The sequence below is a fragment of the Equus przewalskii genome, chromosome 14 (genome assembly GCF_037783145.1).
Source record: "Equus przewalskii isolate Varuska chromosome 14, EquPr2, whole genome shotgun sequence".
NCBI classification, from domain to species: domain Eukaryota; kingdom Metazoa; phylum Chordata; class Mammalia; order Perissodactyla; family Equidae; genus Equus; species Equus przewalskii.
Window position 1 is genome coordinate 38,128,340 of NC_091844.1, and position 12,470 is coordinate 38,140,809.

Consider the following 12,470-nt stretch of genomic DNA (forward strand, 5'->3'; position numbering starts at 1 on the left):
TATTAAAAAGTGTCACAGTTTTCTCCTTTTACAAATGCAGAAATCAATTGTCTGAAGTGAGGAGTTTATGTAGATTTACGACACAGAGGGGTCCTTAGCTGCCTTCAGGGATGGTTTGAAATTATTTGTAATGTAAGTACATGCTTATTATCACTCTGTTTAAATCCTGGTCTTGGTTCTTTTTCATAAATTTTCTTAAAAATAAGTAGTTTCAGGTGACAGGTGGGAGATTAATCATCTGGCTGAGCACCTGCCATTTTCCGACAGTGAGTGCTCTTCAGCTTCTGCAGTCAGTTGCTATTGAGTGCAGTTTGGCATTTTGTTATACAAAACAATTGTGGTGTAATATCCTTTTATTATTCAACTAAAATTTGAGCCTGTTTTTTTTCAAAAGCTTTATTTGAACTATTGTCTCCTCTTCAATTTATAAATAAGGAAAATAATTGGCCAAGAAACATACCTTTTTAAGCATCAAAACTGTAATAATTTTAATAGAAATGTTTTGATATAAAACACACTTTCTTGCTTTCTTAAATGGAATATTGTATACTAAGCATAGTAAGATTCTTTCAGGTTGTCTCAAGGTTGCCAAAATGGTAAATTATTTTACTAAACTTTAATACGGCAAAGTCTTCAGGAACTACTTGGATATATATATAGGTCTATTCCTGTGATGAATAAGCCCCACACTATTGTGCTTTCTCAGATGTCATTTATCATATTTTATTATTGTCAGTATGCTATTGATTTTAATCTTCTTCCTTATCTCACATATAATTGTGTAGTTAGTAGTTTCCAATTTTTGGGGGGGGGGGGTTTGGCAATGGTCCACTTTTTTTTCAAATGAAATCTGACATAAATTCCAATGTATGAAATGAACGAATGTGGATTTGTGCTGAGGAAGGAGAACGGGGCGTCCAGGGCCTGCTGCTAACCCTCCCTCCCTGGTTTCAGTGCAGGACACCGAGGTATCTGAAGGAACTCCAGGCCACCACCAAATAGTTTAATACCCACTGCTCAGACCTAAGGGTGCCTTCCTCTATTCTCAGGGATACATTTTTTTTTAGAAAATGTCATCTTGTATCTTCTCCAAAAGGCAACAACAACAACAGAAAAGATCCATAATCTCATTACTCGGTAACCTCTATCAGTATAACAAAAACAGAAGTAAAACATGTATAAGGCTCGAAATTCAAACAATATAGAAACGCAAAAAAGGAAAAGTAATGCCTTCCTCAATCTTCTGTGTATCTTCCATTCCACCAAGACTCTTCTTATCAAAGGTAACCACTATTAAGTTGCCTGCGATTCCTTCCATAATGGAGATGAGTGTGTACGTCTGTGTGTGTATGTATATACATGTGAATAAAGATTTTTAAGTAAATCTTTATACAATCAGAAAGAATCATACTATACTGTTATGTACATTGTTATATCAGCAATCTTTTTTAAATTAATTTTTCACAGTTGTGTTTCACATAGTTGAATTATCCAAACTAGCTTTCAGATCAGCAGATGGCTACTGTGGATATGACTGACTGTGTTTCTACTATCTGTGTCTGAGCATAATGAGGCATTTTCCAGGACAAGTATAGTGGTAAAATGCCCAGCCTTTCCTATAAACATCATTTATTCTACAATGTACCTGCAATGGGATACTATCTTCAAAATAATGTAAAAAATAGCTATGTTATACTTCACTACAAGAGAACTTAATCACCATATGTAATAATGTTTCTATGGAAAAATACATTTAGAGTTCCAACTCGGAACTGGAAACATCTCTCTAGAGGTAGAATGGCACAATGGGAAAGTATGGGTTTTAGACTCAAAAGACTTGAATTTTAATCCTGGCACTGTCACTACTAGTTTTATCACTTTGAGCAAACTACTTAACTAACATTCAGTTTCTCATATGTAAAAAGGAGATAATAGTTACGTACTTCTCAGGTTGTTCTGTGGATCAAATGAGTTAACAGAATACTGCCTGGCACGCCATAGGCACTGTTAAATTCCTTTCCATCCCCTACAAAGGGATTATGATTTTGTGATTAGCTTCTCAGATGGACTATAGAAGAGGGATGGGGAAGGGAGTACACAATGAGGGACTAGGGCTTCAGGGAGATAAGGGCTAGGTGTAGGCATTCTTTTTTGTTTTTGAGGAAGATTAGCCCTGAGCTAACATCTGCTGCCAATCCTCCTCTACTTTATATGCGCAACGCCTACCACAGCATGGCTTGCCAAGCGATGCCATATCCGCACCTGGGATCTGAACTGGTGAACCCTGGGCTGCTGAAGCAGAACATGCAAACTTAACTGCTGCGCCACCGGGCCTGCCCCTAGGTGTAGGTATTCTTGATGGTTAGATTGGATAAAGCACCAACATGGCTTCTGGATTCTGATTAGTATCCCAGTTACTCTCTTTAGTTTCACTCTCATGGTACAGGAATTAGTCATTTCCTTTGCTTTATATTTCTACCATCTGCTGCTTTCATTTAGACCCACCCTCCCCATCCCCTTTCCCTAGCCAAAGCAAGAGGGAGTTTAGTCCCAGTTTCTCCTCCTAAAGTTATAAGTATAAAAAGACACCTGATATAAAAACACCTGGAGATTAACTTCTAGAATGGCAGAGTGAGGACCTCAGTGAACGCACTATCCTTCTAAAACTATGAAAATACAGGTAAAACAAATAAACTATTTCAGAACTGTGGCATTTAACAAAAGTCACAGAATGAACTGAAAAATCCAAGAGAAACTACTGAAACCTTGATATCCTTGAGAAAAACAGCAGCCCAGAAACCTGAGGTAAAATATGGTCCAGATATCACACAGTTAATGAAGACACCAGTTCCAATCCTGTCTCTACTGGCTAGGGGACCTGTGACATTTACTTTACCCCTCTGAGTTCAAGTTCATCTCGTTTTATCCCCCTACCTCTGAGAATCAAATAATGTAATACGGCAACAACAAAACTCCCATGAGTAGATGGGCAAAACTTATTTACCTAAAAAAACTTGCTAAACCCAACATCTCTACCTTACACATAGAAGATATTATACTATTTGAAATCAAACCATTTAAAAGCTTTAGACTTTGTTCCAACACTGTTTTACCTTTCCACGTAGTTATCATGCATTAATATTTCTAAAAGAGTGACAATAAGGCTAAAACTGTAACTTGTCATAAATCCAAGTGACAATATTAAAACTCTTTGACAAAGCATTTCTCTGTATTGAACCTTAAACTTCCCAGTACATTTCTCAAAGGATGATTTCCTTCCTCTGTGTTAATGCAAGCTGTCTCTCACACCTAGCTGCTTTAGAGTACCCTTTCTTTAATGCTCCAACCCTACACTTATAATGTCTTTCTTCCTCTGATTTCAAAACAGCATTTTAAAAACAAATCTTAACCCAAACCATCCAATCCATACTGTACTATAAACTTACAGGCTTTCAAACATATTTACAATGTTGCAGTATAATGGATTTACTTAGATTTTAAACCATCAATAACAGCTAACAATGACTTTTCTTAATTTGAATTAAATTGCAAGGGAGAAAATGAACAAACACTAATGCTACGTGATTTACTAAGAATAAGCTCCTACCTTAGGAGAAGTAGAGAGATCTCTTCCTGCAGAAACAACTGTGTTTTCATTCACTCCTCCTGTCTTTGGTGAGATGGCTGGTGGGGCTGGGGCTTTTCTTTTCACTCTTCTTTCAGTCTCCAGTTCTTGAATTGGGTTTACCAAATTATTTGGAGGAGGAGTTGGTTTAGGTTCATAAAAAGGATTTGACCTAAATGAAAGAAGAATTATTGTTAAATGTTCCTCTAAAAGTAGTTTATTCCCAAGTAAGGTATTTTCATTTGTAAAACGAAAATACTGAAAACAATAGGGAAAAACCCAAACCAGTGATAAGCTACAATTTGAAAACAATCACTGTTAATCTTTTCTTTTGTTAATCATTAGCAATAAAAATTTTCCCTCTCAGAAAGTATTTTTTAGTTTCTTAAATACAAGGTCACGCTCAGCTCTAGTATATACAGAAAAATACATACAATAACAGTAAATGCTATATATTCTCCAGACTCAAGGAAAAGGAAATAAGACGTGGAAATGTTGGGGTTTTTTTTAATGCTCCCCACCAAACATGGTTCTTGCATTTCATCCCTTCCTCTGTATTAAATTCCCTTTTCATTAGGGAACATCTTTTAGAAGTTCATTCAGGGAGGTTCTGTTAATAGTAAATTCTCAAAGGTGTTGAAAAGGTATTTATTCAGCCTTACACTTAAGTGACAGTTTAGCTGGGTAGAGAATTCTAGTTGTCAGTTAATTCATCTCAGTACTTTATAAGCTCATTGTCAGCCTAATATTGCTCTTCTGTAAGTCATCTTTTATTTCCGGTTGCTGTTAAGATCTTCTCTTTGCATCTGGTTTTGAGCAATTTTATTATATGTCTAGGTGTAGATTTCTTTTTAATTTATGCTGTTTCAGACTCCCTGTATTTCCTGAGTCTGGAGATTCATGTGTTTCATAGTTTTGGAAAATTATCAGCCATTATCTCTTTGATAGCCCCTTCTCTATTCTCTTCTTTAGAAAATCTTATTAGATAAATGTTGAACTAGCTCTCTATATATTTTTACAAATTTTTATTTCTCCTGTGCTACATTCTGGATAATTCCCTTACATCTATGATCCAGTTAACTTTTTGTCTCTTCATCTGTCTAATTTAATGTTCAATTCTCCATGAATCTTTAATTTCAATAAGCATATTCCTCCATATGACTGTGTGTATAATACTTCAGGTACAGAGAATATGAGTCATTAATCATTTAGACATATTTATTTTACAGTCTCTGATAAATCTATTATTTGAAGTCCTTGCATGTATAATCCTGGTGTTTCTTTGTCTCCTGACTTTCTCTTAGCAAACTGTTTCCTTGTGTGTTTTGTAACTCTAGATTGTGAGTTCAGAGCTTAATCTGAAGAATTCCTGTGTAGTCTGAGCTGGGAGTGCCTCTCTTCAGAGTGTTTTATGCTTGCATTTGCCAAGCACTTTAGGAGCCACTTTCTTTGTTACTTTCTTGGCTTGGGGATTCCCAGACCATCCTGCCAACATAATGTCAAATCCACATGAGGGTGGGCCTGTGCTTATAACTTTTCAGAGAAGACTGTTGTTTTCTTTACCTGCAGTCTGGATCAAGGCAGAAAATCTTCCTTGTTAACTCCCTTTATGAGCAGATGGATTCTTTTCCCAGTTAGTTATCTATAAACACAACTATCTGGTATACATGATGATTACTCTTCCTATTACACAGTAATAAACTGTTATTCTGGTTCTTATTTATTAGATTGTTACTTTTTTTCCCAACACCTGTCAGTCCCCTAGAGTTCAATATCCTGCATGCATAGTAACAACAGAATTTCTGAGTCTACAAAGGTAAGGACCAGATCACCCAAACATAGTGATTATACCAGTGGAATTACACCTTGTCATATAAGACCTGTACTGGTGATAGCCTTCTATTTCAATTGTGCATGTTCTTTGACCTGCAATAGTACCAAACTCATGTAGAATCAGTAACAAATTATCTACACCCCTGCCTAAGGATTTATATACAGTCAGGTCACATGAGACTCTGGGTACCAAGTATATCTAGACCAGAGATGGGAAATATACCATACTTGTGATGTCCATACTCATGGCAATGATTAGTGTTGTGACTCCTTCCCATTGAGCTGGGGGTATAGCCTCAGAATCTCTCTCACCCCTGCTCAGAGTAGTTGCTTTTAACTGAATGAAGTTGGCACCTACATAGAGACCTATTTCCTATTCCTCATCTTCTTATGTCTGTGCATTCAAGAGAAAAAGAGCAGGAAACATATATTTGAAAATTAGCTTTACAGACCAAAATATTCTTGCCTAGTAACCAAGACATGCTCGAAGTATTTATATCCCATGCTTACCACCTGCAGAAGAACTTGGGGAAATCAAAGCAAAGACCAATGTTAAAACAACTATGTGTTCAGAAAAAGCTAAACATGCTCTCTGAAAAGAGGTAGAAAAGGTATTGGATCCTGCCTAGAATGGAGGGCTTGCCAATAACATTATTAACCGACATTTATAAAATACTCACACTCTGCTAGGCACTGTTTCAAGTGTTTGACATGTATTAACCCATTTAATCCTTACAACAATCTTGTTTACACTGCTAATTTTATCAATAGCCTCATATAGCTGTTTTTCAAACTCTAAAAGTAGTTTAGAGGGAGGTAAATATAAAGAAATGGGATAAAAATTAATTTTTTTTAAAACTTCAAAACTTAGAAAAAAATCTCTTTTTCCCCCCCAAAAACTTACTACTTGCCAGCTGATGTTAAATGTTTTAGGACTAAACAGACTCACTTCAATCTAACTGAATTAACTCAGTTGTGAATTATTTGGGTGGTATTTTTAAAAACTATTCTTAGTTAAACATCTCCATAACGGATTTCCACAGTAGTTTGTAAGATGGTAACTCTTAGAATAATAATTATTATTAATTCATTAAGTAAGTATAGCTAGTTTAAGGAAAACTCAGAAGTGTTAGAGGATATTTATATTACAAAAGAAGTTGTGCTTAACAGAAAAAAATGACAGAATTCCTTAAAACAGGCAATTCTTCAGTGCATCAGATAATAGAATTTATAATACTTAGTTGCATGCAACTTCTAGAAAACTTACCTAGTAGGTATACAAAGGTATCTAGATACTGTCCTTTTTCTTCATATCTCTCTGCCTGCTTCTAACCACTTAGGTCTCCCTCTAACCACTGGAATATTGGTATTCTTTGTACAGTGAAGGTAAATGCAAGTAGAAAAGAAGCTCATATCAATTGATTTTCAAATTTGGTCCCTGAGGCTCATATTACTAAAAACATAATCAAATTGGACATTTTCTTGAAACAATGAGAGCTGTATTTCTCAATCTGTTTTACACTATGACATGTAGTGAAAATGAAATTTGCATGGCATGACAGAGTAAACAAGAAGCTGCTGGAAAATGGAGGTACTGAGGACCCGAGCTGCTCTGGACCAAAACTGACGGCCAAAAGGACTAAGGGAATCAGTATCTCTTCACACCTAAAATCTACCTGTGAGATAACAGTGCGCTGGGCACCACCACCAGTTAGGTACTAAATCAGAATAAGGACAAGAAGCCTCTACTTCTAAGGGCTTTGAATGATCTTCCTTGTAGATCAGAGATTCCTAAGTAGAAGTGAATTTCCTACTCTTTAAGAACGAACAGGATATGTTTCCATTTATATGAAATGTCCAGAATAGTCAAATCCATATAGATACAAAGTAGATTAGTGGTTTTCAGGAGATGTGGGAAGGGAAGGAGTGGAACTAACTAGTGATAGGTATGGGATTTCTTTTTGGGGTGACAAAAATGTTCTGAAATTAGATAGTGGTGATGGATCTATAACACAGTGAATAAACTAAAGACCACTGAAGTGTACACTTTAAAATGGGGAATTTTAAGTTATGTGAAGTATATATTAATTTACAAAATGCTATAAAAAAGAGTGAATAGGAATATTGTATATATATGATTGTGAACACTGCTTTCTCTGTAATGTGTTACATAATTGCTGATTAATGCACTTTTAAAAATGTTTAGTATTTTTAGTAAAAAAAATAATTTAAGGAATTAACACAATTTCCACATTCTGCTGATCATCTATGATTTGAATAATCTACTCCAGAGTTTCCTACATCACTCTGAATAAACAAGAATTATTTTTATCCTTCTACTGTACACTTGAGTAATAGATGAGTTATATCATTAACTCATTGTGAATTCAAAATTCATCAGTTATATTAAGTTGAAAATTAGACAGAATAATTTTAAATGACATTATTTAGAAATGATGACATTTGTTTAGAAAATAATTCACCTAGGAAGAAGAATTATACAAAGAAAAACTAAAGTTGATTAGAAACTGGATTAACAAATATACTGAAAAAATAATAGACAGAAAGCAAGGGTATAGTGAAATTTGTACTCTTTTCCTCTCACTTTGAAAATGTATTTTTTTTGGAAAAACAATCCAAATTTATTAAAATGAGTGTGTAGCTTCTCTGAATAAAATTCAGAGAGTTTTAATGAGAAACTTTCCTTGAGAAACTGACACACAACCATATGAGAAACGATTTCATGCTGGACCTCAAAAGTCACTTCATAAATTTTTTGAAGAAATAGTATTGCTTTATCGGTTTTCATTTTTGCTACATAAACTGGAACAGCTGAACCCCAAACATGAGAAAACTGAGAAACCCATGCAGTTGCCAAGCGTAAAGGACAAGTGCTAAAAGCACTGAAGGGCGTATACTTTCCCTTGGAGGTGATGGATATGCTGAGGTTCTGAAAGTTGTTCTACACGTCAAAGCACTATTTCTTTGTGATAGTTTTATGTCAGAGGATACAGGAAGAGTTTGGTAATGAAAGATGAGTCATATAGGCTTTTTACTTGATGAAAGGTCACAAGTGTACACTGAAGAACAAATTTCGGAAGATTTCTGCTACTGAAATGGGACCTACAAACTTTGGGGAAAAAAGATGAGAAATACAAAATAAGTAATTAATATAGAGTTCTTCTTGGACTCTCACATTAGCTGATGAGCAACCTTTAGAATTTCTGTGTATATTCCAACAAAAAAAGCTGGAGTGTTTATAGGCTCCCTCTGGTAACCTCAGATGACTGAGTAATTTAGAATGCTCTTTATTCATGGGAAACTTGTAAAGACTGTGACTTTCATGTGGAAAAAAGAATGGTCAAAAGGAAACACCCAGTGATTCTGATTTTAGTTTTTATTAAGACATTTTAAAAGTTTAAGTAAACATTAGACATCCCTTTAATTTGCTAATAGGAGAGAGCAGGGTGTGTGAGTGTGTGTTGTGTAACACTCATGCATCTTGGAAGGACTGAATGCTTGTACTTAAAATTTGCATTGACATTCAAATGCTCTAGGTGTGTGGCTATTACTCAGCACCTACACCACCCGTGAGAAATTTTATTTTGATCACATATTAGCTATTTCCAAGAAAACAAATATAATAACTTCAGCCAGAGTTGAGCCAACTTTTTCAACTCCTATAAGTTATTAGCTAGTATTTAAATTTCAACATGGGGTTTGGAATCAGATAACTATTATGATGTAATTTTCAGTATCTATAGGAATTTAGAACTTCTTCAGGTTTTGTCAAAACTGAGCCATGCCCATGGAAGCATGTAGCACGTGTGCAAGTCATCGGCCATGTGTTGTAAAAGAGGAAAAGGTTGAGAGATGGTTTCAGAACAACAGAGAACAAGCCATCTCCCTCACTCTCTCAAACATAAGTTTTCAAAGACTTAAACTTGGTCATTACGGTTCCCTTAAATCATCTCTTCTCTAAGTCAGACAGTTCCTATGCCTTCAATCACTGCTCAGTTGATGTGGTTTCTGGACACTTTAACGACTCTGTTCCTCTACTCTGTTAGTGCTCTGAATCGTCAACGCCCCTTGTAAAGTGCAGCACCTGGAAGCAAAATACTGCTCAGAAGAGGAGCTGACCAATGCACAAGACACAGCTGGCATTTCTCCTGCACACAGAGCAACTGCTCTCAACTTTCATCCATCAAAGGGGCCTTTTTAATATTCCCCTCTCAACCCATACAGCCCATATTTTGAAAGATTTTCCTAATAAACTATTTTTAAAGAAATAACTATTTTCCCCAAGACCTAAATAATGCTAATACACTAAAATCCATGTATTTACAAGAAAAACAAAGACCCATACAGCCTCACTGCAAGTAAACATATAATTATTATTCAGGTTTTTGAAAATGTTAAATATTTTACAGATCTCCCCTGTCCCACACCAATTACTTTCATCAAACAGACGTAGAAGCCCAAAAATTTCAGGCTGGGAATCACTCATGTGACATACATGGGATTTCTGTTAATAAAGTTAAAGATTCCTGGTTTTTTAAAACAGCGTTATCTGGGTATAATTGGTTAACAATAAGTGGCACATACTTAAAAAGCATATTTGGTGGAAGTTTTTTCCCTTTCTGTGTGTGTGTGTGAGGAAGATTGGCCCTGAGCTAACATCTGTTGCCAGTTTTCCTCTTTCTGCTTGAGAAGGATTGTCACTGAGCTAACATTGATGCTAATCTTCCTCTATTTCATGTGGGATGCCACTACAGTGTGACTTGATGAGTGGTGCTAGGTCCACACCTGGGATCTGAACCAGTTAACCCCAAGCCAGTGAAGCTGAGCGTGCAAACCTAACCACTATGCCAACGGGCCAGCCCCCAATGGTTTTTTTAACATGTTTGCAAGCGTGAAACCACCAGCACAATCAAGTATCAAACATTTCCATTCCTCCAAAAATTTTTTTTTTTTTTGGTGAGGAAGATTGGCCCTGAGCTAATATCTGTTGCCAATCTTCCTCCTTTTGCTTGAGGAAGATTGTCACTGAGCTAATATCTTTTTTTTTTTTTTTAAGATTTTATTTTTTCCTTTTTCTCCCCAAAGCCCCCCGGTGCATAGTTGTATATTCTTTGTTGTGGGTCCTTCTAGTTGTGGCATGTGGGACGCTGCCTCAGCGTGGCTTGATGAGCAGTGCCATGTCCGCGCTCAGCATTCAAACCAACGAAACACTGGGCCACCTGCAGCAGAGCGCGCGAACTTAGCCACTCAGCCACGGGGCCAGCCCTTGAGCTAATATCTGTGCAAATCTTCCTCTGTTTTGTATGTGGGACACTGCCACAGCATGGCTTGATAAGTGGTGTGCAGGGCCATGCCTGGGATCCGAACCCATGAACCCTAGGCCACTGAAGCAGAGCACACAGACCTAAACACTACACCACCAGGCCAGCCTCTCTTTGTGCCCTTTTTAATCCATCCTTCCCTGAACCTCCAATCATAGGCAACTACTGATCTGCTTTTTCTCACTAGAGATGCATTTTCTAGAGTTTTAAATAAATGGTATCATACAGTAGGAACTCTTTTTTTCAGTCTGGCTTCTTTACGCAGTATAATGACTTTTAGATTGACCCATGTAGTTACATGTTTGTTCTTTCTTACTGAGTAGTACTCCATTGTATGGATATACCGCATTTGTTTACCCATTCGGCTCCTGATGGGACATTTGGGTTATTCTCAGATTTTGCTATTATGAGAAATAAAGCTGTTAAAATATTCATCTACAAATCTTTTTGTGGACATATGCTTTGATTTCTCTTAGGTGAATCTCTAGGAAGGAAATGGTGGGTCAAATGACAGGTGTCTAACGTTTTAAGAAACTGCCAAATTGTTTTCTAAAATGGTTGTACCATTTAGAACTCTTGAGAGTTCTATGAGAGTTACAGTGGCTCCACATTCTTGACAGTATTTGGTATATTCAGTAATTTCATCAATTTAAATTTCAGCAATTCAAGTGCACGTGTAGTAGTATCTTACTTGGTTTTAATCTGCATTTCCTTGATGACTAAGATGTTGAGCATCTTTTTGTGAGCACACTGGCCACTCTTATATCTTCCTTTTTTTTTTTTTTGGAGGAAGATTAGCCCTGAGCTAACTGCTGCCAATCCTCCTCTTTTTGCTGAGGAAGGCTAGCTCTGAGCTAACATCGTGCCCATCTTCCTCTACTTCAATGTGGGACGCCTACCACAGCATGGCTTGCCAAGCGGTGCCATGTCTGCACCTGGGATCCAAACCAGCAAACCCCGGGCCGCCAAAGCAGAATGTGTGCATTTAACCGCTGCGCCACTGGGCCAGCCCCTTTATATCCTCTTTTGTGAAATGCCTGTTCAAATCTTCTCCCTCTTTAAAAACAACTGTTTGTCTTATTACTGAGTTGAAAGAGTTTGTTACATATTCTGGATAGAAGTCTTTTGCCTGATACATGAGTTTTGCAAAGAATTTCTACCAAACTGTGACACACCTTTTCATTTTCATAAGTGTTTTTTTAAAGAGAAAAAGGTTGTAATTTTGATGAAGTCTAAATTAACTATTTTTTTCTTTGACTCTTTGTGCTTTTTGCATCCTAGTTAAGAAATTTTTGCCTAAATGAAGATCACTAAGATGTTTTCTTATGTTTTCTTCTAGAAATTCCAAGGTTTTAATTCTTACTTTTAGGTGTATGATCTATTTTTAGTTAAATTTTATACAATGTATGAGGTAAGGGTTGTAGTTCTTTTTTGGGGGGGAGAGGCATATGGACATCTAATTGTTCTAGCCCTGTTTGTTGTAAAGATTATCCTTTCCTAACTGACTTCCCTTGCTAGCTTTGTCAAAAGTCAATTAGCAATATCTGTGGGGATCTAGTTCCAGACTTTCTTCTTCTCTTCCATTCACTTCCACCAATATCACAATGTCTTGGTTAATGAGTCTTGAAATCAAGTAATGCAAGTCTTCCAACTTTGTTCTTTTTCAAAAT

The 12,470-nt window shown here is 36.4% G+C and overlaps 1 protein-coding gene across 45 annotated transcripts in view; it reads right to left on the reverse strand.

Moving 5' to 3' along the window:
* EHBP1 (EH domain binding protein 1) overlaps positions 1 to 12,470 on the reverse strand; it is a 479,572-nt gene that overhangs the window by 168,016 nt on the left and 299,086 nt on the right. For all 45 annotated transcript variants that reach the window (XM_070572563.1, XM_070572581.1, XM_070572545.1 and 42 more), the window contains one exon: positions 3,608 to 3,797. In XM_070572563.1, the coding sequence (XP_070428664.1) occupies positions 3,608 to 3,797 (190 nt within the window). The remainder of the gene's footprint in view (positions 1 to 3,607; positions 3,798 to 12,470) is intronic.